This window comes from Sceloporus occidentalis, unplaced genomic scaffold, assembly GCF_023333645.1.
Source record: "Sceloporus occidentalis isolate IW3139 unplaced genomic scaffold, rSceOcc1.0.p SCAF_4, whole genome shotgun sequence".
NCBI classification, from domain to species: Eukaryota; Metazoa; Chordata; class Lepidosauria; order Squamata; family Phrynosomatidae; genus Sceloporus; species Sceloporus occidentalis.
The window spans coordinates 112,264,248-112,290,497 of NW_028316984.1; the positions used below are offsets into that span (position 1 = coordinate 112,264,248).

A 26,250-nucleotide genomic window follows, 5' to 3' on the forward strand; every position below is an offset into this window, starting at 1 on the left:
GGTTTCTATGGCTGAATAGGGGTTTGAACCCTGGCCTCCCAAGCCCTAGTTAAGCACTCAAACCGCTATACAATGCTTGCTCTTCCTTAACATCAGGAAAAACTAAAGAAATGTTTAGCTTTCTAAAGGGAGCATCCATGCTGCACCATCTCCACTGGCTGCCAGTTTGTTTCTGGTCATGATTCAAAGTGCTAGTAATGAACTATGAAACCCTATTTGACTTGGGCCCAAGCTATTGGAAGGGCCATATATTCCTATCTAAGGTACGGGACAGACCGCCCAAAAAGGGCGGACTCCTGGCGCCTGTTTTTCTGACAGAGGGAAGCCTCAGACACCAAACCGTGTGGCTTCCCACTGGCAGAAAAAGAACCAGCAAAAAGTGGTTTTTTTCTAAAACGGCAGCTCTGCAGATGCCATGCAGCACTTACGTAACAATGGCAGCGCCCCATGTATACAGGGCACCACCATTGTTACACCTTCGTCATGTGCTAGGGTTGTGGTGCGTGTGGGCGTTCCGCCCCCAGGCAACCCTAGCACATGACGAGGGCGCTGCAAAGGGCCCATATGTACCGGGCCTGAATTTGCCCATGCTCTAAAATCTCAGAGGAGGCATTTCTTTCTATTCTATCACCTTCAGAGGAGTGTTGGATGGATTGTCTCTGTGCCTGCTCCTAGACTCTGGATCTCCTTTCCTAGGAAACCTAACTGACTACCTCCTTGCTTTACTTTCATCACCCAATAAAGATCTTTAAGATTTCTCTTTTATGTAGATAATAGTGTAGATAGGCTTTCTCTTTTTGTAGATATGAAATCTACTTTTATACTATTCTTTTAAGGTTTTAAACTAGTTTTAATTATATAGGCTTTTTAAGACTTATCAGAAGGTTTTTGCAGCTAAATTTGTCACGCAGGAGTGGTCTTGTGGCCATTTTCATAAGCCGGAAAACTCCCGGATCGGAAAAGAGCCGCACAGAGCGCTCCTGGAAGCGGGGATGCACGCACCTGGGCTGTATTCGGGCAGCAAATTTGGCAGTAAAAACCTTCTTTTAAGATCAGGATGCAGCCTGAATAGAAATTTAAACTAGGTAGAGGTAAGCCGAATTAATAAGCTACGTAATAAGCTCTTACATGTGTTATTACTTGGATTTCGTTTTATCAGAAAGCCATCATATGTCCTGGTTTTGGGGGAAAGATGGGTATAAATAAAATGATTGATTGACTGTTAAAACAACACTATTATATTTATGGTATGTCCAATTTAACTTTTTTCCTAAAACAGCTGAATGGATTTTCACAGGTTTCACAAGAAGCAACCCTAGGCTTCTTAAAACTGCAGCTATGTTAACAACTTCTCAGTTTGATATGAAATCTTTATTAACAATGAATATCAATTAACTGCCACTGCTCATATGAGAGAAAAATGCATTGCTGATCACAAAAGCTGCCTGATCCCTGGTTCTGCCATGTGTACTTGGTAGAGATGGTTTTTAAGCATAAAACTACTAATTTTGACCAACTGTTTTTCTTAAACTTTTTAGCTTTTTTTTTTTTTTGCGTGGGGACACCACTGTGATGTGTGCCCCTTTCAAATATATTGCTCCCCCTAATTACTAATTACTCTCCCCCATCAGATTAAAGGAGATCCTTCGTACATAAGCTTATAGATTTGTCACCCTCCCACCCAAGATGTAAGGGCCACCACTGAAATATATTTTTCTACTTTTGTAAGGATTGGGGCTCTCTCAGGAGCTGCCTTCCTTTTTCCTCCCAGTATCCCTGTTTTGGTTACAAAGCCACTATAACTCAGCATCTGAATTCCCTTTTTGTATAAATGATGGCCGTTGTATAAATGATGCCTTCCAGACATCTGTACTACTAACACAGGGACTTTGAATAAGTGATTTAATAGCTGTAACAGTTATCATAATAAAACCAGTTGTATCAGCCCTACTAAACTTAGCTGTGGTACACATGGGCCCTTTGCGATGCTCTCGTCACGTGCTAGGTTTGCCTGGGGGTGGAGCGCCCACACGCCCTGCAACCCTAGTACGTGATAAGGGCGTAACAATGGCGGCACTGTGTATAAATGGGCTCCACCATTGTTACATAAGCACCACACCGCGTCCACACAGCACCGCATGTGCTTACATAACCAGTGCACCAGTGGTGCACTGTTTACGCCGCCGCCATGGCTTTAGCAGAACCCGCTTTTTGCGGGTTCCTTTTCCACCGGCGGGAAGCTGCACGGTTTGGGTGGTCTGTCCCACGCCTTACTTGACAAATAGGAGACCACTGGCATGCAAGAAAGAGGAAATAAATAGTACAGTATATACAAATATTAAAGGCACCCCATGAACCATGTACTACTTCTATAACTATTGTCTGTGAAAAGGATTTCTGACTAACTTCTATGACAGTGCATTAAGGTGTGGATCTCCAGGTGTTGTTGAACTGCAGCTCTCATTGTACCACACCATTGGCTATACTGATTAGTGGTGATGGAAGTTGCAATCCAACAGCATCTGGAGGGCCACATATTTTTCACCTGTGTACTACAAGAAGGTAAAGAACACAATCAATATAATTTGCATATATGCAAAGGGAACAGTCTCCCCTATAGAGGTAGGTGGGAAGCCTTCGAATACATATGTAGCAAAACAATAGCTTTCACATGGAAATAATGTGACGTACCTGTTAAATGTGTTTATTATGATAGATACACCTGGTAGTGAAAGCCAATGTAGTGGACTGAGTGTTGGGCTATGACACTGGAGACCAGGGTTTGGATCCCCACTTGGCCATGAAAACCTACTGGGTGACCTTGGACCAATCACACTCTCTCAGCTTCAGAGGAAGACGAAGGCAAATCCCCTCTGAACTAATTTTACCAAGAACATCCTGTGATAGGTTTGCCTTAGGATCGCCATAAGTTGAAAACAACTCAAAGATACACAACAACAACACAAACCACTGTGTAGTAAAATCAGTATGTTTGATTGATGTATGTTTCCCAAGTCCATAACGGTGAATATAGTGTATAGGGAATTATACAGGCAGACATTATTTGATTTTTATTGATTTTATATAAGGCACACAAGGACTCTTTTTGCCTGAGGACTGGGATATGAAAATGTCTTAAATAAATTTTATAGAAATTAATAGACCATTGTTTAAATTACATTGCAGGACACATTCAGTGCCATCTTTTTTTCTTTTTTCTTTTGCTCATTAGCAATTTCTTTAATGAGTTTCTTTTTTAGTGGTAGATAGTTAAGGTAACAGACAAGTGACAGATTGTTTGTCTTTAATGATTTCTTATTTCAGGCCCATTACAAAGCAATTAGAAATCTGACAGCATTTTCACTCTGCATTACTGATTATCTAAAGTGATGAGAAACTAGAGGTGATGAATATTAATTGTATATTTTCATATGATTATCATAAATTATTACCTTGTCTAATGTGTTGCAGGTGAATTAAGAGCAAAAGGAGGAAATTCAGTCAGATATGATAATTTGAAAGATAGTAAGATTTGGTTTATGTCGTTAACAGTGCCAATTTATTGGTCTCTTTCCCCTCTTAAAATATCTACTATTTAACCTGAATTCAAGATGTAATGTTAATCAACTGTTAATTTGTTCCATTACTAGGCTATTATTATTTTATGCTTAATAATTGTTTGAAATTTGCTTGCATTGAAATATATATGGAAATTAACATTGCACCACACATAACATGAAACATTGGACAAACTCTGCTGTTTAAAACTATACATTAATTGTCTTTTATCAGCATGGAATGAGATAGTGGATATATAAAACGAATACTTTAAAAAGTTTAAGTTACAAAATCTTATTTGTAGTAATGTTAGAGATGTTTCAGTCTTATTATAAATTTTAAAATTTTGTGTATTGAAGATAATTCATATAATTTATTATCAGATATTTACATGACACAGAAGGAGAAGGGAGTGGTGGCGGGAAAGGGTAAGAGGTCCAGCAGTTCCTCTCTACCTCTGAGGCCTGGACCAAGGCAGATAGAATGGAGGGAGGGCTTGGCTTCAAAATGGAAGGTTAAGCTTCATCCAGGGAAAATACATACTCTCAAGTAGGATAATACATATACAATACATAGCAATACAGGAAATGGTTTGATAAACAGGCAACAAAAGAACATCAGATAGTAAGCGACAATTATGCAATGCCTGGGAAGGCTTTTCTGAACAGGATGGTTTTCAACTCCGTTTTGAAGTTGGTTAAAGAAGTGATAGCTCTTGCTTGTGGGGGAAGAAGGTTCCAGGAGTGAGGGGCAGCAAGTGAAAAGGGGCGAATCCGGGATGGGGCAGAGGAAATCCTGGACTATTATACAAACTATATACAAATTATATACATTATATGCAAATACACACTAGTGATTTTAATATACAGTGGGCCCTGGGTATCCACTGGGGTTTGATTTCAGAACCATTGTGCCTACCAAAGTCCATGGATGATCAAGTTCCATTAAATGAAATGGCATAGTCAGCTGTACCGTTGACTGTAATGACTTGTTTTTAATTTCTATAAATAACATGGCAAAATTAACTATGACTTAATAGACAGTGAATTGCAAAATGTTTCTATTGAAAGGAAACATATAGTATTATCTCTGAATAATAGATGGCTAAGAACTAGTAAAACATAGTCAAACTAGTTATGCTTAACAGTTTCATGCACATGAGATAAAATTAAATAAAATCTAAATTCAGTAACATCAAGTACCTGGATGCAGAGATTACATTATTGTAAATTGTTTTTATATGCCAATTTTGTTTCTATTTCCATATTATTATTTGTATTGTGTTTATTTTAAAACTTGTTAAAATATAAAACCCATCTATTTAATATATTGTTGATCATCGTTATATTATTTTTATGCCCCTAAAGCCTGTTCTTTAAACGACATGTCATTGCTCTTGTTCAGACTGATTTGAATGAAATGTTCAGGTAATGTTTTGTCAGCTACCACATAAATTGCTTGTTAACTCCAGACATCTACTGCTTTTTAATCAGAGTCTAATTATTCAGATAGAGCTATAAAAATATTGTCTGACATTTCTTTTATAAATCCATTGTACTTCTTGCTTATGGGCTGAGATTCTTGAGCAAGTGAAGATTTTCTTGCATATTTTCATGTTGTGATTTAATATATTGTTGATCATCATTATATTATTGTTATGCCCTTAAACTCTGTTCTTAAACAGTATGCTGTTGCCCTTGTTCAAATTGATTTGAATTAAATATTCATGTTATAAATTCTGCACAAGAGTACACTTGAGTGATTTCTTTGCAGTCACACAGACTAGTGCCTACTGCATTCTTTTACATTTTTAGTGGCGCATGAAATGGATGTATGCTGCTTGTGCAAATATGTGCAATAGTAATGGAATCCATATGCATGGCAGTAGACATGGATGTGTTTTGCTTCTGCTGCTGGGATAGGTTGAGGTTAGACATATTCAGGCTTCAAACATAGGTAATCATGAACAAATGAATTTTTGCAAAAGGTTGTTCTGTACCCATCAAGACAAAAAGAAGATATATCTGTATTTTAAGTGTAGTGTTACGAGAAAGCTTTTCACGGAAAGCTCAAGAGCTGTAAGTATCTAACAGAAGCTTTTGGCTCAAATAGGAAGCTCTAACCCTTACTTCTCTTGGAAAAACATCTCTGTCACAACCAGGATTGCAAATAACAGAACAATTTAAATTTACAGGGAAGATATGCTGTAACTTTTTTCCTGACCCCATCTGCTCCCCCAAAAAGAGGGGAGTATATAAATATAAAGGGAATGTGTTGTGATACAAACAAACAAACAAAGGCCTCTGAAGAGACTTGTAAAGCAGAATAATCCTAGGAGAAACAACTTAGAGGTATCCATTTGCTTTACAGCTTTGTGTATTCAATACACAAATATTCTATACACAAATGATATATTCTATATAGGTCCTCAGATATATGTTTTCTGTCCATAGGAATTTAATTAGCCACTTTCTTCATATAATTAAAAAGACTTAAATTGTTCAGAAGCGTGTCTTACATCATTGCTTCCATTTAACATCTGCCATAACTATGTGAGAAAATAGAATATCAGTATTTATATAAAATATATGTTTAGCTTTACTCTAGACCAGAGGTTTGAGAACAACTGTTGGAGGCTAGGGGGCCATATTCCTTGACTGCCCAGGCGACCCTAAAGAGTGTACCCCAACCCCTCTGGAAAAAAATAAAATAAAAACATTTTTGTCCCCAAACATGCTGTGGGAAGCCTTTTCACCATGTGTTTGGAACTCCCAGATTATTTTATATCTAGGAGATACCTATATTGTAATAGGAAGTGACCTTGAGAATCATTTCCTATTCTAAGAAAGGCCTCTCTTGGGACTAAAAAAAGCATGGCAGAAATTAGGAATCCATTTAGGGACAAAGAATTTTTGACCCTTGGGGTCCATATGTGGTCCACAGGTCACCCTTTGCCCCTCCTCTGCTGTAGACTGTGAAAACACTGTCTAGCAGTAAGGAATAACATTTTTCTAATGGAAATAGTTATGGGTTTCTTATCTGAAGAGCTGGAGTCTCAGTACTGCTGGTTTCTGCTGCAACAATAGCCTTTTATTACTTTTTCTTTTCCCCTCAATAAATTCAGAAATATGTTTTGTACCATTACACGTCTCACAGTTACCAAACAAGTCACAGCCAAAAAACTGTAGTCAAGATTAGGAAATACATACTAGTGCAATAGTGCATTTTGCCACAGGGCTACAACTTTTGCTTGGAGTCTTTGGCCCTAGTGGGTAGTTTCAGCCTGAAAAGGAAATTCTTTCTTAGGGAGTAAGTTCCATGGCTGTTTTCTATATTTTAGTATAAACCCACCCTTCTTATATAAACTGTGCAAATTAACAATAATTACCAAAGTTTCCTTAATAAAAATAGAAGAAGAAATATGTTTGTTTTATCCATTCTGTTCCCTGGTGTACAGGTCTACAGATTTTAATACAGGTCTTCTACACCTGCGTAAGTGAAGGAATTATTCACATACTTGAAGAACTAAATATATCTCTGCTAGAAAAACAGGCATGTTTAGTGTCACTATGATTACTTGTTAGCGCAAACTGCAATTTAAAGACAACAGAGTGTTGCGAGTGTTGTCTTTGCTGCTTGTAAGCATGATAGATGGACAATATTTCACAGTTTACGTTAAAAACATCTTTGTGAGAAAAGTCATTATGCAAAGATTATTGGAAGTTTAGATACTGTATTAAGATTATCTGTTTAATTTTTAATTGGCTTTTTTCAAGATAATTGGGCTTATTCCCACATGTTTGTGAAAAGGGGGCACTGGGCTAATTGGCTTTGATGCATATGAAAATATGAAATAATTCTGACATTCTTAACATTTGTCTTCTGATATACTTCCTTTTAAAAATATAAACATATTTTGCCAGATATAAATAGGAGGTCATTTACATTCCCTGGATCTCCTTCATTATATTTTCCCCTAACTATTTGACACTGAAAGAATCTATACTGCAGTATGTATTACCAGTCAGGTGAAATTTCCTTTGCATATGTGTGTATGGAATTGAGGAGTTATAGTAGTATATCTAGTAAAATGAGGAGTATTTGCACTCATTGGGCCTGTACAGACAGGACAAAATAAAGCTGCTTTGGGTCACTTTGGAGGTATGCTATTTAAATGACACACGCGTCTTAAGAGGCCAGAAGTCCTTAGGACTGGAGCATGGCTTTGGTGCATCTTCCGGCCTCTTAAGACACATGTGTCATTTAAACAGCATACTTCCAAAGTGATCTGAAGCAGCTTTATTTTGGCCTGTCTGTACGGACCCATTGATTCCAATAATATTCATTTGCAAACTAAAACCCTGTGCAGACCAGCACTTTGGGCCGGTCTGGGGGCAGAGTTTGGGTGTAGCATCTACATGACGCATGCCCCAGCTCCGCCACCAGGGTACTGTGATGCTGTGTTCTGCACCACACAGTGTGCAGTGTCACAGCGCTGTGTCCTCACAACGCAGTGCCGAAGGAGCGCTGTTTAGATGAGGTGTCATGCCTATTGCGCCCTTTCTAGTGTGCAAAAAGGAGCCGCTTTTTGCAGCTCTTTTTCGCACCCTGGAAAGGCCAGATTGGGGCTGCGTTGTGTGGTTGCCGCGGCCCCAATCTGGCTGAAAATGGGGCAGTTGGAGCCCCCCCCCCTTCGGGACTGTGCAAATGTATTTTGGTTCACACTTATATAGAATCTACAGAGGATACTAAACAACTAATACAGGAATAGGTAACCTTTAGCCTACTAGCTGTTATTGAATTGCTGTCTTGATCAGCCAAGCTAGCATATCCAGTTGTAATGGATGATGGAAGAAGCAGTCCAACATCACCCACTATGCTAGAAGTTGCCCACTCACAATCTAATTTAATTGTGGTGGTAATATGACCTACCAGAACACAAATTACGCTAAACAAGTATAAAGTAGGATAGGGCTGTTTTAAAGCAGAGAAATGACAGGTAAGAGAGTATGTGGAACCTGTCCTTTGTCTTTGCTCCTAAGATGTCTTGTGCTTCCAAGTAAGTGTGCTTAAAAGAAGCCTAACTTTCAGTCTTAAAATCTTCAAAAGCTCTAAACAGAACTCAAGGACACTGCAGCTAACAAAGAACAGCCATTAAGATATCTTAACTTGCTCTAGAATTTTTATGTTAAAACTGATTTCAATTTCCACAGTATTGCTTGAGAAGACCTCAGCATCTTGTGTGGGACTGATAGCTAATATAAAACTTTGCTGTACAAAAACCTTATCATGCATCTCACAAAGAGTAGAGCTCTTATGGTACAAAAACCATCACATGAAAGGAAGAGGAAAAGCTGATTACTATACAGTGTAGTAGAGCCTCTGTACATCCTGATTGTGCTAAAGGTGTGTGTGCACACTCAGAAAAAGGGGTGTTATACTAGAGAATGGTTGGGGATCTAGGAGCTTCTGGGCCCTATCAAGATATGGTTGACTTCATCAGGATTGTGAAGTGGCTCAATTTCAGAATGGCCTGGGGGGGGGGGGGGGGGATAATTTTTATAAAATTCAAAATTTCCGCCAGAGCCCATTTTGTATTGATTTGAAATGGGGGAGGGGGGAAGTCATCATTAAAACAGCAAAGGGCATCTAAGGTCCATTTGCCCAACACCTCATGATAATGGAAAGGGCAAAGGGGGAGTTAGCCCATTTTATGCTAATGTAAATGAAGCGATGGCAGTCTGATTACTTGTGTGAGTAGGATTTTGTTTGTATAATGCAAGCACATGGTCTAATTATATTATCTATTTCCTCTTTTTTTCCTGGTTGTGTCATAGGTCCAAAACACACTGAGAGCACTTTAACTGCCCTGGTTCAATGATATGGAATTCTGGGAACTATAGTTTTGTCAGACATTTAGCCTTCTCTGTGAGAGAGCTGTAGTGCCACAATAAACTACAATTCCCAGGATTCCCTAGCACTGAGTCAGGACAGTTAAAACAGTCTCAATCTGGATTATTTCTGCAGTGTGTTTTGGACCACAGTCTCTGTTTTGTAGTCAGTCCCCCTATATGCTTTACTTACATTATACAGTGTACAATGGGCCCTCAGTATCAGTGGGGGATCCGTTCTGGATCCCCCTGCAGATATAAAAATCAGTGGATGTTCAAATCCCATTGGCGTCAGTGTGGTGCAGCCATGTGACCGTGCCACCATTGAAGACAATGGGACTTCGCTGCCCCATCCCCCCGAAGCCTGCCTTGCCACTCTCAATGCATCAGGAGGCTGCCTCTTCCTCCTCCTTTTCCTCACCACTTCTTCCTCTTGCTCCTCTTGCTCCTCTTCCTCTCCTTCCACGTTGCTCACACCTCCATGCTTCCTCTTCTTCTTTCTTCTCTCCTCTTCCTCTTCCTACCCTGCATCTGCCTCAACTCTTCCTCTTCCTTTCTCCTCCTCCTCTCATTTGCCCCGCCATCACTGCAGTTCCTCCTCTTCCTTCCTCCTCCTCTTACCCTTTCCTCTGCTGCCCCCGTCAGTTACCCCAATTCCTCCTTTTTGCCTCCTGCCATTTGCCTCCTGTCAGATTCCCCTTTTTTGCATCCTTCCTCCTCCTCCTCCTCCTCCTCCTCCTCCTCCTCCTCCTCTGCCCCGATGAGGGGAGGGAATGCCCTGCACACTGCCCTCCCTCTGACCTAAATCCCTCCCCTGAACTTGATCCGATCATGATTGGGGGCAAGTTCATATTCACAGAACCCTGGTCTTTTCAAAAGAGACGGCTTTTGCCCTGATTCTAAATGACCCGCGCTAGGGAGAATTTGCTACAAAATGCTTGTGCAAGCCTCTGATTCGCTTATGAGAGATTCGGGGCGAATATGAACTTCACATGAAAGAATCGATTTCTGATCCGGGGTGAAGTGTAGTCTGAATGGGCCCTATGTTTTCCCTTAAGAATGTGAACACATCAAAGCCAGTTATGTCTATATCATATAGACTATCATTCTTTGAAGATGCCAGCCACAGATGCTGGCAAAACATCAGGAATAAACTCATATAGAACATGGCCACGTAGCCTGAAAAACCCACAAAAAATCTATATCATATACTTTCTAAACCTCATTGTGTCTCAGTCTAGAATTTATGTTAACATCATTTCTCAGATTAAGAAGCCTGAAGGATTAGAGATGATTATACTGAATCATGAAAAAATGGATGGTGCATGTGTTACTGTACCTTGTCTCATAATATCATAAAGTGTTTAACCATAAATAAATAAATAAAATTGCATTTTCATTTATCATCTCATGCCCAGATATGGCAAAGTATACCAAAACTACAACACTCCAAATATAATCAACAGGGACTGGAACGTTCTTTTAATGCCCCACCCTCATAGGATACATCTGCTGTAGTGTCCAGTAACTACCAATAACCAAGAAGAATATTGGATTGCTGGTTGCTTAGGAAAATCTTATTATCTTATGTTACAACTTCATACTGTGATCCACAAACCAGAGTGCTTATTTCCAATCAAGTACAGTTTTATTCAAAGATAAACTTACATTTGGAATTTGATTGCATGTTCTCTTTTTTTACTAAGCAGGAATTAGAAGATATTGAAACAGAAAGTGCTGACTCTGCCTACGCTTTCTTCTCTGAAAGTTCAGAAAGAAATTATGAAGTTTCAACTCCATTATTGTCTTCAAGCGAAATGTATATAAATACTACAAGAGTGAAAAAGTATGTGAGTGCAGTCAATTAAACCTTAGCTTTCTTCTTATGTGTCAACATAAAGGACAACCATTAATTTACTCACTGCTTCCTCATATTTAACAAGAGGATGAATATTCCTCTGATTCTGCTACTTCAACCCCCTTTTCTCCTTCAACCCCCCTCTTCTCCTTATTTAAAAGTACTAAGCTCCAACTTGTACTGTCTCATTTTTCTACTCAAATGTTACATGAGTTGCTACCTGCTTCCTTTGCTATAACTACTAGGTGTACCATTGGACAGTTTATTTTCCTCCCTTCTATAATTTAAAACTTAAATCCTTTGCTATCTGCTTAACTTTTTGTCACTGTTGCCTTGGGCACATTTTTTAAAAATGCATTTTTTAGCTTTTTATTATGAGAAAATTGTAAATATCCTGTATTGATTGAGAATATAAGAACAACAAAAAGCCTATCTAGTTCAGCATGTAATCTGTATGGGAATCCCACAAGTGGGGTGTGAGAACACTAGCACTCTCTTTCTTGTGTTCCCAGAGAACTGATATACCAGCTATATGTTGCTGCTGATGCCAGAGGTCATGTATAGCCTTAATGACAGAAGACTTTAATAGTTGGTCTACACATAATTTAATTTGTTTCAAAAAATAAATTATTGTTGGGCTAGTTTGGAATTGGGGGAGTGAGCCTTAATTTTCAGTTTATGTAACCCTGTTGAAACAAATCTGCTCTAATATCAATTTCTTTTCTACATATATTAATTTGGGCTATAAATTATGCTTTTTGTAATATTAGGGATTAAATGCAAGGGATGATCAAAGGAATAAAAATGCCATATCAATGCAATACAAAGAAAATATTGGCTGTTGTCTTCATATTCAGTGGGACCTTGTTAACTGCTGTGGTTTGATTCCAGGATCCCCCATGGATAACAAAATCCGTGGATGCTCACGTCCCATTAAATATAATGGCAGAGCAAAATGGTTTCCCTTCTATAAAATGGAAAATCAAGTTTTGCTATTTGTAATTTATACTTTTTAAAATATTTTGAAGCTGTGGATGCTTGAATCCGTGGATTAAAAAACATTGTGGATAAGGAGGGCTGACTGTAGATCATCTCAGCATCTCAGTAGCTTAGTTGAGTGCAGTATTAGATCTGTAGTGGTTCAAGGGAAAAAAAAATATTAGATAAGATCCTGGGAATGTATGAGATCCTCCTCTGTATCTGGCCAGGAACCAATGAGGAATTGGTGGTTTCTTTGCTGTGCTATTCAGTAAGTAAAATGGGGGATAGGGATGTTGGGACTCTTAAAATGTCAGGTGAATAGTTGCTTTCTCTTGAACAAGTTAAACCTGAAACTAGATTGTGATCTTGTACTTCTTGGGCAAGAGTATATGTAGCCTGCTAGCATGGGAAAACCAACATATATACAGTGAGGCAGTTATTAGTCTCCTTCCAGGATTTGACAGTGCCCCCAAATGTGCCTGAGGCTGCTGCCACACTGTAGAACTAATGCAGTTTGACACTGCCTTAACTGTCATGGCTCCATCCTATGGAATCCTGGGATTTGTAATTTGTTGTGGCACCAGAGCTTTCTAACAGAAGGCTAAATATCTCACAAAACTACAAATCCCATAATTCCATAACACTGACCCATGACAATTAAAGCAGTGTCAAACTACATAAATTCTGCAGTGTTGATGCAACCTTAGTTTTCAGAGACCAGTTCTAATTGCTGTAGAGCCATTTTCATTGTCCACCTTGAAAAAGATTTTGTAGCTGTTAATTTGGTAGTGTACATGCTTTGTATATATCTCTGAGTAAGTCTGGAAAGACCACTGGCTGAAACCTGAAAGAGCTGTTGTCAATGTAACTAGATAGACCAATGGTCTGACTTAGTATAAGGAAGGAGCATGCATTGTGTCTCATGTTTTTTACTGGATTGTCTTCAATTAAGGTGATGGGATCTGATTTTTCTGTCATTCAAATTTCATCAACATTAGCTGCCATTAACTTCACTTGAGAAGGGGAAAGGAATGTTTGTCTGGTGTCTGCTTTGACTGTGTTTTTATCCCAATGTCTGGATGTCTGGAAGGGGACAGGGCCAGATGGTATAAGAGAAAAGATGGGGCCTAGTGGGGCTCACTTCCATGACGTCATCTAGCCTGTTGGCTTAATCTGGAAGGCAAGTTATTTCTCCACTCCTTATTTAGACCCGGTGGAGGCACTTTTGTTGCTGCTACTACCAGGTAAATTTGGATGACAAAAGAATGCATGTGGCAGCTAAAAAGGGGGCTAGTGCTTGGATGAACTTTGTAAAGGTTCAGGAAGATAGACCCCTTGGTTTCACTATTCTGAACATTTTATTTCTGATTGTTAGCATTAATGTTGCTTTCAGGAAAAGGACATTTGGAAAGGGGCAAAAGGTGTTTTGTAAACATAGTTGCCTCCTCCATTTTCAGCTTCTGATCTTACCTCTCAGACTCACACTGGCAAGACAGTTCAGGAAAATAAAAGATGAACAGTCACAAACACGTGGAACATTGTTATCACACATTGAGCAAATTTATGGAGGATAGATCTGTCAGTTGATATTAGCCATGATAGCAACAGATGGAACCTCTGTTTTCACAGACGGTATAGTCCTGATTGCCAGATGGTGGGGGACACACAACAGTGGGAATTATATTTCTATCTTGCCATGTTTTGATTTTTCCAGGGAGATCTGCCTGGTCACTGTTGCTGGACAGGAAGTACTTTTGGTCTGATACAGCAAGATAATAATTCTGTTTTGACCTTTGTTTATTTTGGCACAGAATAATATTCATTTATTTGTAAGAAATATTTTGGTGTTTAAACATCTCTCCAAACTCCCATCCTAACATAAAAAAAAGAAACTGTCACTTAAAAACAACATCAAAAGGAAAGGTTACTGACTGTACAGAAAACTTTAAAATAGAATTAATTACAACAAAATCTGTTGTACTGTGTTCTCACTAAAATTTAATAGCAGTGCTCTTAAAATGTTAAGAGCTTTTATTCACTGGATTTGCACTATATTTATTTCAGCATGTTCATTTCATTTACTTGGGTTCTCATAGTTGAAGAAACACTTTTACTTAGACCACTGTTAGCCGCTGCAACCTTGTACATGTATAAAATCCTGGTTTTCTGCTACTGTTGCTGATCTCCAGTCAAGCTTTTTTTCTGCATCACTGCTTTCTTTCTTGCCCTCAAAACAGTTTCCTCTGTCTTGGCTCTATGTTTGGTTACATTTCTGGAATATTTTGTACCATTTGTGCAAATGAATCAAGATTAGAAAAAAGCATAGTCACATCTCTAAAGCAGCAATATTCATTGTGACAGTAAATTCATCCTCCTTTTCCAGGGAGCCTACAGAAGGAAAAGAGTTCTTCCCAGATCAAAACGTGTGTTCACCAAGGACAAGCTGGTAAGCATAGTTCTGGTCTTTTGCTTAAACCGCCCCTTCCCCATTAAGAGAGAGAGAGTGAGAGAGAGAGTGAGAGAGAGTGAGTGCCCCTTTCTTTCCTGATGAAGAACGATCAAGATTTCTTCCATGCTGGGATCAAGATTCTCCCTTTGCACCTGGTCACCTTGGGAAGAACAACCAAGCAGCTGGCTGAGCAGCAACCCAGAGGACTGTTGCTTGCATTGTCCTTTACTGCAAAGCCATCACAGGTGAGAGATTTCTTGATTGCTGCTCAGCTAGCTGCTCACTTGCTGCCCCTAGGTGACCAGGTGCAAAAGGAGCAGCGGCCAAGATTGGATGTTCTGAATTTTCAGTAGAAGAGTAGACCTAAAACCAACAAATAGGCATGGTGTGTGTGTGTTAGGGTTGTTGTGCAAGAGGAGAGGGGGTGGTAGCCTAAGAAAGTTTGGAAGCACTGTCTTAGATTGTCCAACAGGGAATTTGCAATTGCTGGCTTGAGTTCTAGAAACAGGATTAAGTATTGGTTTACTTATCCTACACTTTGCATATCATCTTGTTCACTTTCATTCTGTTCCTTCTGTGCTTGTTACCAAACAGCCTGTAAGGCTCTATAACTTTCAGTGTCCTGGAAGAAAACCTTTAGATAGGTTGTGTTGTAGCAGATTAATTTAAAAACCAGAATTTTAACCAGATTTACTAGGGAGACTCAGAGCAGATTGGAAAGGAAAACGTAGTTTATTGCTGCAGCGCCCCCAGAAGGAAATACATCCAAATTACTGGGGCCCCGATTCCAAAGTGAACCAAGCTTTTATAGTACTTTGAACCAAGAAAACTACAAATTACATTTCATTAGTTACCTTTGAATTGAACATTTACACCCCTGTATATTCATTGGATACTCTAACATTACACCTAACATATGTCTCTATCCCTTGTGGGGTACCCATCAATCAAAATATTATCTTTATGTTTTTCTTTCACTGTCTCCAACTGTCCTATATTACATCCTTTTGTTTTGAATAATAGTTTAAAGCAGGAACCAATTCAGGGCTATTGTATTCCAAAGCCAAGGATTTGACCTGACCTGAAATAGCAGCCTTTGCTCTGAATAATTTTCAACTCCTGAGCATAATTTTATTTATTTATTTATTTGTTTATTTATATCCCACTTTTCCCAGGACTGGGACTCAGAGCGGCTTCACAACAATTAAAAAACAAACAAACAAAAAGTACAATTAAAACATTTTTAAAATAAATAGATAAATGACATGCATTAAACAGAATGATTAAACTAGTTCAACATTCCTGCCTGTTCTTATAGTGATTCCTTAAATGCCTGTTTGACCAGGTAGGTCTTCACCTGCCATCGGAAAGCCATCAAAGAGGGAGCCGTTCTTATCTCCCTGGGCAGGGAGTTCCAGAGTCTAGGAGCAGCCACTGAGAAGGCCCTCTCTCGTGTCCCCACTAAACGTGTTTGTGAAGGTGTTGGGATGTAGAGAAGGGCTTCTCCAGAGGATCTCAGAGTCCGAGCAGGTTCATACCAGGAGAAACAGTCTGCCGAATAATGTGGACCTGAGCCATGTAGGGCTTTGTAGGATATAACCAGTACCTTGAATTGTGCCTGGGAACAAACTGGCAGCCAGTGAAGCTGTTTCAACGGGAGTTGTATGGGCTCTGTAATCGGCGCCTGTTAACAGCTTGGCAGCAGCTCTTTGAACCAGTTGAATTTTCCGAACACTTTTCAAAGACAGTCCTATGTAGAGCCCATTACAGTAGTCCAAACGGGATGTAACCAAGGCATGTACCACCGTGGCCAGATCTGGCTTCTCAAGGAACGGGCGCAGTTGGCGCACAAGTTTTAAATGTGCGAAAGCACTCCTGGTCACAGCAGAGTCCCGGGCCTCCAAGTTTAAAGCTGAGTCCAAGATTACCCCCAAACTGTGAACCTGTGTCTTCAGGGAGAGTGTGACCCCATCTAACACAGGCTGGATCCCTATTCCCTGATCTGCCTTCTGACTGACCAGGAGCACCTCTGTCTTGTCTGGATTAAGTTTCAACTTGTTTGCTTTCATCCAGTCCATTACTGAAGACAGGCACTGGTTTAGAACCAGGACTGCCTCCTTGGATTGAGGTGGGAAGGAGTAGTAGAGTTGAGTGTCGTCTGCATATTGATGACATCGCACCCCAAAATTCTGGACAACCTCTCCCAGCGGTTTCATGTATGTGTTAAACAGCATAGGGGACAACACAGAACCTTGAGGGACCCCACAGGTCAATGGCCAAGGGGTCGAACAGGAGTCCCCCAGTACCTCCTTCTGAGTTCGCCCCTCCAGGAAGGAACGGAGCCACTGTAAAACAGTACCTCCAAGCCCCATCCCAGAGAGGCGGTCTAGAAGGATATCATGATCGATGGTATCAAAAGCTGCTGTGAGGTCCAGAAGAACCAACAAGGCACACTCCCTCTGTCCAGTTCCCTGCGTAGGTCATCCACCAAGGCGATCAAGGCTGTCTCTGTTCCATAGCCAGGTCTGAAACCAGATTGAAATGGATCTAGATAATCCGTTTCATCCAGAATAAGTAAAAGTAAAATTCCAATTCACATCTACCTTCTACAGTGTTAAAATAAAATAATGACAGTGGTGATTTATATTATTGATTGAGTCCTTCCTAATACAAGCATACCTCAGTTAAGAAAGCCTCTGACAAAGAAGCTTCTTTTATAAAGTCTCTGTGCAATCCAGTCTCTCTGTCTAACTGAAAGTTTTTCAGCAGTATTGGAATTGCAGGCATGGGGAAGGAGAACTGGGTTCCAATAGCCTAAAGCTTGAGCTGGGAAAGAGTGTAATGCAATAAAGCTTGAACTGGAAGAATGCATTTCTACTCTAGTCAATTGTTCTGCAGTTATTTGTGCCTGCCAACAGCAGGCAAGGTAAACAGTACCTGCTTCCAGTATTTCTCACTGAGCATGTATGAACAGCTAAAGGGAGAGGATATATATATTCTCCCAAAAGCAAACCTTGATTTTGCCATTTTATATAAGGAACACCATTTTACTATGCCATTGTATTTAATGACACTCGAACAGCAAAGGATTTTATATCCATGGGGGGGGGGGGGAGGAGGCTGAAACCAAACCTTAGCAGATGCTAAGGACCCACTGTACCTCCAAGTCAGAGGCACTATCATGGGCACCTGCATATGCAGTCATCTTCATGGCTGACCTGGAGCAATGCTTCCACAGCATATGTACCCAAAAAGCTGTCTTCTGCCTGATTTCTTGATGCCGTTTTTGTAATTTTGCTACATAAAAAGCAATCACTTGAGAAGTTATAACAGGATTTGAGCAACTTCTGCCCAACCATCAATCTGACCCTGGAACAATCCACAAAACAAATTCACTTTCTGGACAACAGTGAATGGCTAAGCACCATGCTCTGTTGAAAACCCACTGATTGCTACACATACTTATCTGCCTCCAGTTTCCATACTGAGCACAGTACCAAATTATTGTTTACAACAAAGCCCTCTTATAAACTGCATCCACTCAGACCCACAGAACAGAGATTCAAAACTGATTTTACAACAGGTATTTCTCAAAGTTCAATACCCATCTAACGAGGTAAAAAAACTATTATTATTATTATCATCATCATCATCATCATCGTTATTATTCTGCCCTTCCCCCAGGGCTGGGACTCAGGACAGCTAACAACATTAAAAACACCATACGATTAAAAACATCCAAAAATAGTATATTAAAATAGAATTAAATTACTACAACAATTAAAACAAATCCCATGCTAAAATCAAGTACAGCTAGCCCTCCTTATACACGGATTTTTATACATGGTTTGAGCATACACAGCTTGAAAATATTCCAAAAAAGTATAAATTCCAAATAGAAAACCTTGATTTTCCATTTTATATATGGAGCACCATTTTGCTATGCCATTATATTTAATAGGACTTGAGTATCCACAGATTTTGTTATCCACGGGGGGTCCTGGAACCAAACCCCAGTGGATGACAAGGACCCACTGTACTTTAAAAAGATTAAAATGCTTAAAATACACTAAAACAATATAACAACACCACATCACATGCCTTAAAAACTTTCTGTTTTAAAAGCCTGTCTAAACAAGTAGGTCTTAGCCTGCCAGGGGACGGGCCCATTCTGCCCTCCCTGGGCAGGAAGTTCCAGAGTCGAGGGGCAGTCATGGAAAAGGCCCTCTCTTGTGTCCCTACCAACCATATTTGTGATAGTGGTGGGATGGAGAGAAGGGCCTCCCTTGAGGATCTCAGAGCCCGAGCCAGCTCATATAGGGAGATACAGTCTTCCAAATAGCCTGGACCTGAGCTATGTAATGCTTAAAAAGTCATCACCAGCACCTTGAACAAATTGACAAGGCAAGATTAATACCATTTATTACAAGACAGACCAAAAATATGAAATGACAGAACACCCCTAGTAGTTACTTACATTCTCCAGTTGAGACCACTCAGATGCATCACCAACAAGGTACAGTGCGCCTGCATCATACGCGGGTGCAATATACGCGATGGAAGAAGTGGTGCCGCGTGATGGAAGGAGTAATGGTGCATGTGCCCATGGTGCGCCTATGCACTGTTGCACCACTGCAAGCACGAGTCCTATTACTTCTAAGGGGGCTCAAGCATACGCAGAATTTATTTTATGTTGGGGGGTCCAGAACGGATCCCTGCGTAAGGGAAGGGACCACTGTACAACCAATTCTATAGAATAACACAATCCTCTCACAAGCTCTGAGAGGCAGGCCTTTATTGGTCTGCAGACAGCCTCCAAGTCTTAAACAACTACTCACTCACAATAGGATACATAATATGAATGGTAATATAAGGACAAGACCCTGCCACAAACACAGATGCCAACTCTGTCCCCACATCAACTCTAGGAACAATATTACAGGTGCCAATAAAATCACCCACAATATCAGAGGTGCAGTTACTTGCTCTTCTTCCAATGTGATATATTCCAGCAATGCCCCTCTACACACAATACTTTGGACAAACAAGACAGTCTTTGTGCAAGAGGATTAATGGACAAAAATCTAACATTAGAAATGGCAGTATCCAAAATCCAGTTGCAGACCATTTCAATCTTCCTGGACACAGTAAGTGATTTATATGTCATGGCCCGTGAACAAGGAAATTACAAAGAAAGGCTAGAAAGAGAAACTGCTGAATTAAATTCAATTCACGAATTCCAATACATTAACAGAGATATGAGCAAAATAATGGCTTCATGGCATAATACATATATTAATACAAGAGTCCTCAATACTGCACATGGGAAACTGACTTTTGGTAAGCAAATTTATTGTTTAAGCACATCTGCACTAACTGGCCACTGTAAAGATCTGAAAGACCAATATCCTCTTACAGAAAGGATGATAATTTGAATCTTTCTACAAATTCTTTTCTACTACCACAAGTGTACAAAAGCTGAGACCTTAATACCACTTGGTACTGCATTTGAAGAAGCAGGTTTATATCCATAAATACTCATGAAATTTTTTAAAAACCCAGTTAGTCTTAAAGGTCCTGCCACATTCCTCCCCTTCCCTCTTTTAATGCAGCAAGTTTATAAAAGCATGTTTAACTGCTGTTCTTTTCTGTGGTGCAGGTAATTATCCTTGCTCTTTTAATGTTATTTCTACCTCTAGTACTAAATTTCCTGTTAAAGAAGTAATGCCCTAGAACACATCAACTTGGTTATTTGAGGTATATCTGTATTTGTACCAATATTTATTGTAAATAAATCCCAGTGTAGGTTAGAATTATATTATAAAACAGAAAATACACAAAACCACACACCACAGCTTAACATGAAACAAAGTAGAAGCTTTAAAGCATAATTTGGAATCTTACAGCATTGGAGGAGGTCCCAATGCATTCCTTTGGATGCTCACGGACCATTCTAAAACCAATCAAAAAATTTCAGCTGAAAAAATTGTTCCTCATTCCACCTCAAACACCTGTAAAAGACTCAAAATGCTAGTACAGGGCTTTAATATACTATTTTGCATACATACCCAAGTACAGCCCCACCCTCCGCAGAAAACACTAGAAGGCCTGAAAGGTGAGCAGGAATGACATAGCATCATGTATAGTCAGCCTAAAAGCAGCCACAAAAGTACACTCCAGAGAAACTGAAACTGTGCAGTGGAGCCCTGTAGGTTCTAGTGTGCCTACTCCTCCTTCAAAGGGAAGACACCGGCAGAAATTATCACTAAAACCAGATTTAAAGGACTTGAGTAGACTTTAAAAAATAAATACATATTTAGTTGTTAATGGTAGAAAGCTTAGTGTCCAGTATGCTGTGCTAGGAAAGATGCAACCAATGGAAATGACCACCACCAAAGTGTCCCTGAAAGGGCAGACAAATCTGGAGGAGGGTGCTTAAGTATTGAAATAAATAATTTTAGATATTCAGCTCCTAAGTCAAGAAGGCTTTAAAGGTTACAGCTGACACTTTGAATTGTGTTCAAAAATTGACTGGCAGCCAGTGAAGCAGACCCACATAAAACATATTGCAGTAATCCAGGTCCACATAAAACCCACTGAAATGGTCCAGGCTACCAGAGCCATTTGTATTCCTTATTTTTTACAACTAGTAGATACTAAAATATTCCAAAATATAGATATTTGGTTGTATTTAAGCCAAATTCATGATTTGAAATGAGCTAAAGATTAAAAGGAGTTATCTCATCCCCTACAGTAATGTAATCATGTTTAAGATTTTAACATCTCAAATGTGCTTGGAGTATCTTATTTCTTTTTGTGAGTGTTGTGGTAATGTCTTAATCCTTCACATTATTCCTTCCCTTCCCAGCTTTTAAATTATCCACTTATTGTAATTAAATTTTATCAAGCATGGTTGCATGACTGTATTTCTCATACTAGATTAATCTTACATAAATATCAGGCTGCTTTTCCCTCCTCCTGTTTTTCTTTCAGGAAATGCATGTCTCCTTTGTATAAGACAGCTAAAAAAGCAGAAGAAAAACAAAGTGAACTTCTATTTGGCTGTAGGAGTCCTCTGCAATCATCAGTGGTATCAAGAAGGTCAGGGCTTCAAGATGGTACCACACATCAAATAAAATCAGTTCAGAAAAGTGATAGAGTATCAGAACTAGTCAGCTACAAATCAAACAGTACAAACAATTTCTGCCTTATATCACCATCCAAGAGAAACAGACCTGTCAGTGTTCCACCAGGTCAGCTAAGGTAATCAAAGCTGTTCCATGTTCCTTTTAACTGTGACTGTTGCTGTTCTGTCCCTTTTCAATTGACTTGGTGATGATTCAATTGACAGACTTAAACTTACAGTAAAAGACAGTGAAATATTTACAATATTTCGATGTATGGCACCTAGTGGTATGATAATACCATGCTAAGCATGTTTACTTAGAATCATGTCTATTAGAGTTGAATGCTATGCACTCTTCAGTGTGCTTAGAATTGTTCCTGTCATTGTCAGGTTTAAAGTGATAAATATATTACAACCTTTTATCTATATGAAAAAGCTCCATTTAGATAATCATGTATGGAGTTACTTTGCTGCTAATAAAAGGCCAATTGTGTTATTCTCATGAATGGATAGGCCCATTTCTAATCAGCAGGAGGCAGGTCTGTATGTAGTTTTCATTCACTGAAAATGCATCATAGATCGAAATCTTGTTATTTCATAGCATAGACTGATTGGATAGCGGACAAAGCATGATATATACTCCAGAACTGGAATATGAAATACAGTGTAGAAATAAGGTCTACTGAAATTGTTGGGACATAATTTCATGTAATGGGCATTATCAATAGAGGACCTTTCCACACCATCAAAATGCACCCCAATAACATTTTATACTTTGCTTGACATTTTCACAATCTCTGATACCGTTCACTTACTGTAATGTTTAATCTCTACCAAATGAATGATAGTATTGTCCTCCTGTGCGGACCAACTGTATTACTATTTGCTCTTTTCATTTAAAAAAATAAATTACAAGACATGGTAAATAATAGTGATGAGCAGTCTGCCCCTTCACTTTCACTGAAAAAAGGACAAAATTCTTATGGTTGACAAAACGTGCTTTAAACAAAAAAGGTGATTGCTCACTACACTAGCATGTTTATTGTACAACAAGCTGATTGTGTGGAAAGACATGAAGATATTAAGTAAATCACAACATAAGAAATTAAAGTAGAGTAACATAAGTAGATCATTTAAAGGAACATGACTTTCTCTAGTTGTGCTCAGTGTGTTTAGGGATAGCTTTTGAGTTCATTGGGAATACAACTACAATCTATGCAGTTATTTCAGAGTAAGCCCCACTAAATTTACTTTCAAATCTATGTAGGCAGGATTAGATTGTGGATCTGCCTAAGTCAAAGATGTTTAATAGTTGCTGCTGTTTTGAAAATTATGATTATTAAAAATAGAGGAGTTATTTCTAGCCAAATAGTACTTATAATTAACTCTAAGAAGACAAATACCCATGGAATCATTAACATTTTGAATTTGAACTTGTTTCTAAGTCTTGGAATATTTTTAAAAGTTCAGTCCCACCCCCTTTCTCTCTCTGCCTTTGTTTTAAAATGCAAAAATGAGTAATTACTGAGAGACTGTATTAACTAAAATGTAATTTTAGTACAGGCACATGAAAATTTGTAATTATTACCTAATGCAGATGAATTACAATTGTTTTGTAGCAGATGTCAGCCACTTTCTTCTTCAAAATTCCACTTGGCCCAGAAGGCCTTTGAAGTGCCTCACAGTTTTAAGTGGCAGCCACAGAGACTCAGAGTAACTGCTTACAAGAATGGTACAGTAAATATATTTGTTAAAGTTACTGTGCCACCTTCCATTAAACTGGTATGTATAGATTTATTTTTATATTTATTGGATGTAGGGCTAAATCCAACAATAGATAAATCCAACAGACCCACTGAAATCAATGAAATTTGTTAGTTACAATTAAAGTAAGTCCTATTGATTTCAGTGGATCTGTTGTAGGTAGTACCAACTGGATTCAGCCCTTTATTCTCCAAATAAAGAGGCCACTTTTTCAAGTTTGAAATGAACCACATTACAGTGGTTGAACATAAACATAGTTGCTGCATGTTCACTTTAACTTATAGAAGAAACAAAATGTAAAGTAGAAAGTGAATATTCTGTTGACATAAACAATAACATTGTCAAGCAATAACATTGATAAATTACACTTGGCAATTGAATGCACAGATACTGTGTTTAAGGAAATGGGCAAGACACTGTTTTTTTTAAGTTCTCCATCTTTACTAAATTATAATATTTAACATGAGCACTGCTATTAATTTTTCTTACCTTTTCGTAGCTGCTGGAGGAGTGCACTGAAAAGCTGAAGCTGAATATGGCTGCACGACGAGTCTTCTTGGCAGACGGTACTGAAGCACTAGATGCTATAGACATACCCCATGATGCTGACGTTTATATTTCAACTGGAGAGCCCTTTTCAAATCCATTCAAAAAAATTAAAGGTAAAAAAGCCACAGTAAATGGCTTAAGGGGTGCAATTAAAAATGATTTTCATCCCGTCTTTTTGCATGGTTTAACAAAACTAATGTTTACTCATTACAGCTCAGTAAGAGGATAATGTGCTTAATGAAAGAAAAATCTACTGACAGCTACGTTTATTGCCCTTCATTAGCATTGGTGCTTAATTTAATATAGGTCTGAATAGACATTAGGGAGCCTGCAGGAGGTTAAATGGTGAAAATATAATAAATTAAATCAGAGATTATTGAATTTACTGTTTAGTTTCACTGACATCTAACAGACACAATTCATTAGGCTTATTACACTAGCAAAAATAATAGTTCAGAGTTTCAATGCTTTATTAATTTAGTCATTTGACCTTTATTAAGACAAAGCATTAAAACAATCATCAGACTATTTATGCAACAAGGTGGAATTTTGTTCAAGTTACACATGAATATATATGTGCACCTTTATATTTTGAATTTTGAAGGTATCTCTCTCAGCAAAATCTCCAGCTCAATGTCTCATGCCACTATTTCTTTGTATATGTTCAAGTGTAATTAGCAATAAAACATAAAATCATGTACTTCTGCAATGGCAAAAATGTCTGTATATAGACTTTTAACTGGACCAGTGTTCTTCTGGATTGAAATACTGGCACATTTCAATAAGAAGTTGTGTATTGTTTTAAAAACTGCAATTAAAAATGGCCTTTTTGTATAGTTGGATTGTGTGATAAAAATATAATTGAATGAAAGATTTATCAGCTTCTGTTGCTACATCAGTAAAACAACCAAATTTTGTCTTGGGTAAAATCTAAAATATTAAAAATATTATAGTTAACCAGTGCTATTATCCAAAATAATATGTTTATAAGTAAATAAGGAAACCAAGTTTTCTCCTGATGTACTATTTATTTTTTCTCTTACAGCTCTTTTTACATTTTTTTAAAAATTGTAGTTCTGCTTAATGTTGATGAAAAGTGGCACAAACATTCATTGTCCTATTTGTATTGTAAATTGAATGCATAGCACTGAAAAGTATCATTAAAACATTTTTTTGTGTTTATTAGGGTTTTTTGCCTTGAATACTGAAAGACTGGGTTTGAAAAAATTGGTTCAGTTTGTATTAAAGAAACAGGTTACTCTAAGAAAAGCAAATTATGCTTGAAGACAGTAATTGCTTCATGCAAAAAGGTGCCACAACAGTGATCATAAATGAAATACCTATAAATATATATTTTAAGGCATAAGCGTTCCAGAATTGCGGGAATATTTAACTCTAAGCCACCGTTTGAGCTGAATAATATTTATTTCTGCAAAGCTTTTGAAGAAATTATATCTGTAATAAGTAACCCAGAACTCATGAATTATGCATACAGTGCAGTATTACAGATGATATGACAGTCTTCTTGAATACAGTCCAAATGATCCATGGAATATGTTTTAGTCTATTAACTCAGTAAGGAAAGAAGAACAAATTTAGCAAAAATCTTTTCTCATTTTCTGAGTTCCTACAGGAGAAGTGAACTTTTATTCTGAGACGTAAACTGTGATAATTGATAATAACTCACAGCTTAGTTAACTGCTAAGCTGAATCTAATATTATAATCATTTTGTATAAATTTAATAGTTTTATATAAGGCTTTACTAGCAGTTTTCCAGCTATATTAATGACTGTTTGCTTTTTCTTCCTTCCTTTCTTCCCTTCTTTCTTTCTTCTTCTTTATTTCCCTCCCTTTTCCCCTTCTTTCCTTGCTCCTTTTTTTGCTTTTACCTCAACAAAAACTTCTCTGCTTTGTCTGCATCTTTTGGCAGTGTTTCATCATTACATGCACTGCTGTTCCTTTAGCACCAAAATGTTGGCACACATTGCTGAAAATTTCACACCAACTCTTGCTGGATCAGCAAGCTTAACCTACCAAAATCTGGTGTACTGCAATAGTATTTGACTGATAATC

General features: G+C 38.4%; 1 protein-coding gene across 1 annotated transcript in view; it reads left to right on the forward strand.

The window, feature by feature from the left end:
* The window catches only part of DCDC1 (doublecortin domain containing 1), a 370,698-nt gene that overhangs the window by 4,305 nt on the left and 340,143 nt on the right, over window positions 1–26,250 (forward strand). The window contains exons 2-6 of the mRNA XM_089521309.1: window positions 11,159–11,295; window positions 14,672–14,734; window positions 21,731–22,000; window positions 23,486–23,645; window positions 24,127–24,289. Coding sequence (XP_089377435.1) covers window positions 11,159–11,295; window positions 14,672–14,734; window positions 21,731–22,000; window positions 23,486–23,645; window positions 24,127–24,289 — 793 coding nt within the window. The remainder of the gene's footprint in view (window positions 1–11,158; window positions 11,296–14,671; window positions 14,735–21,730; window positions 22,001–23,485; window positions 23,646–24,126; window positions 24,290–26,250) is intronic.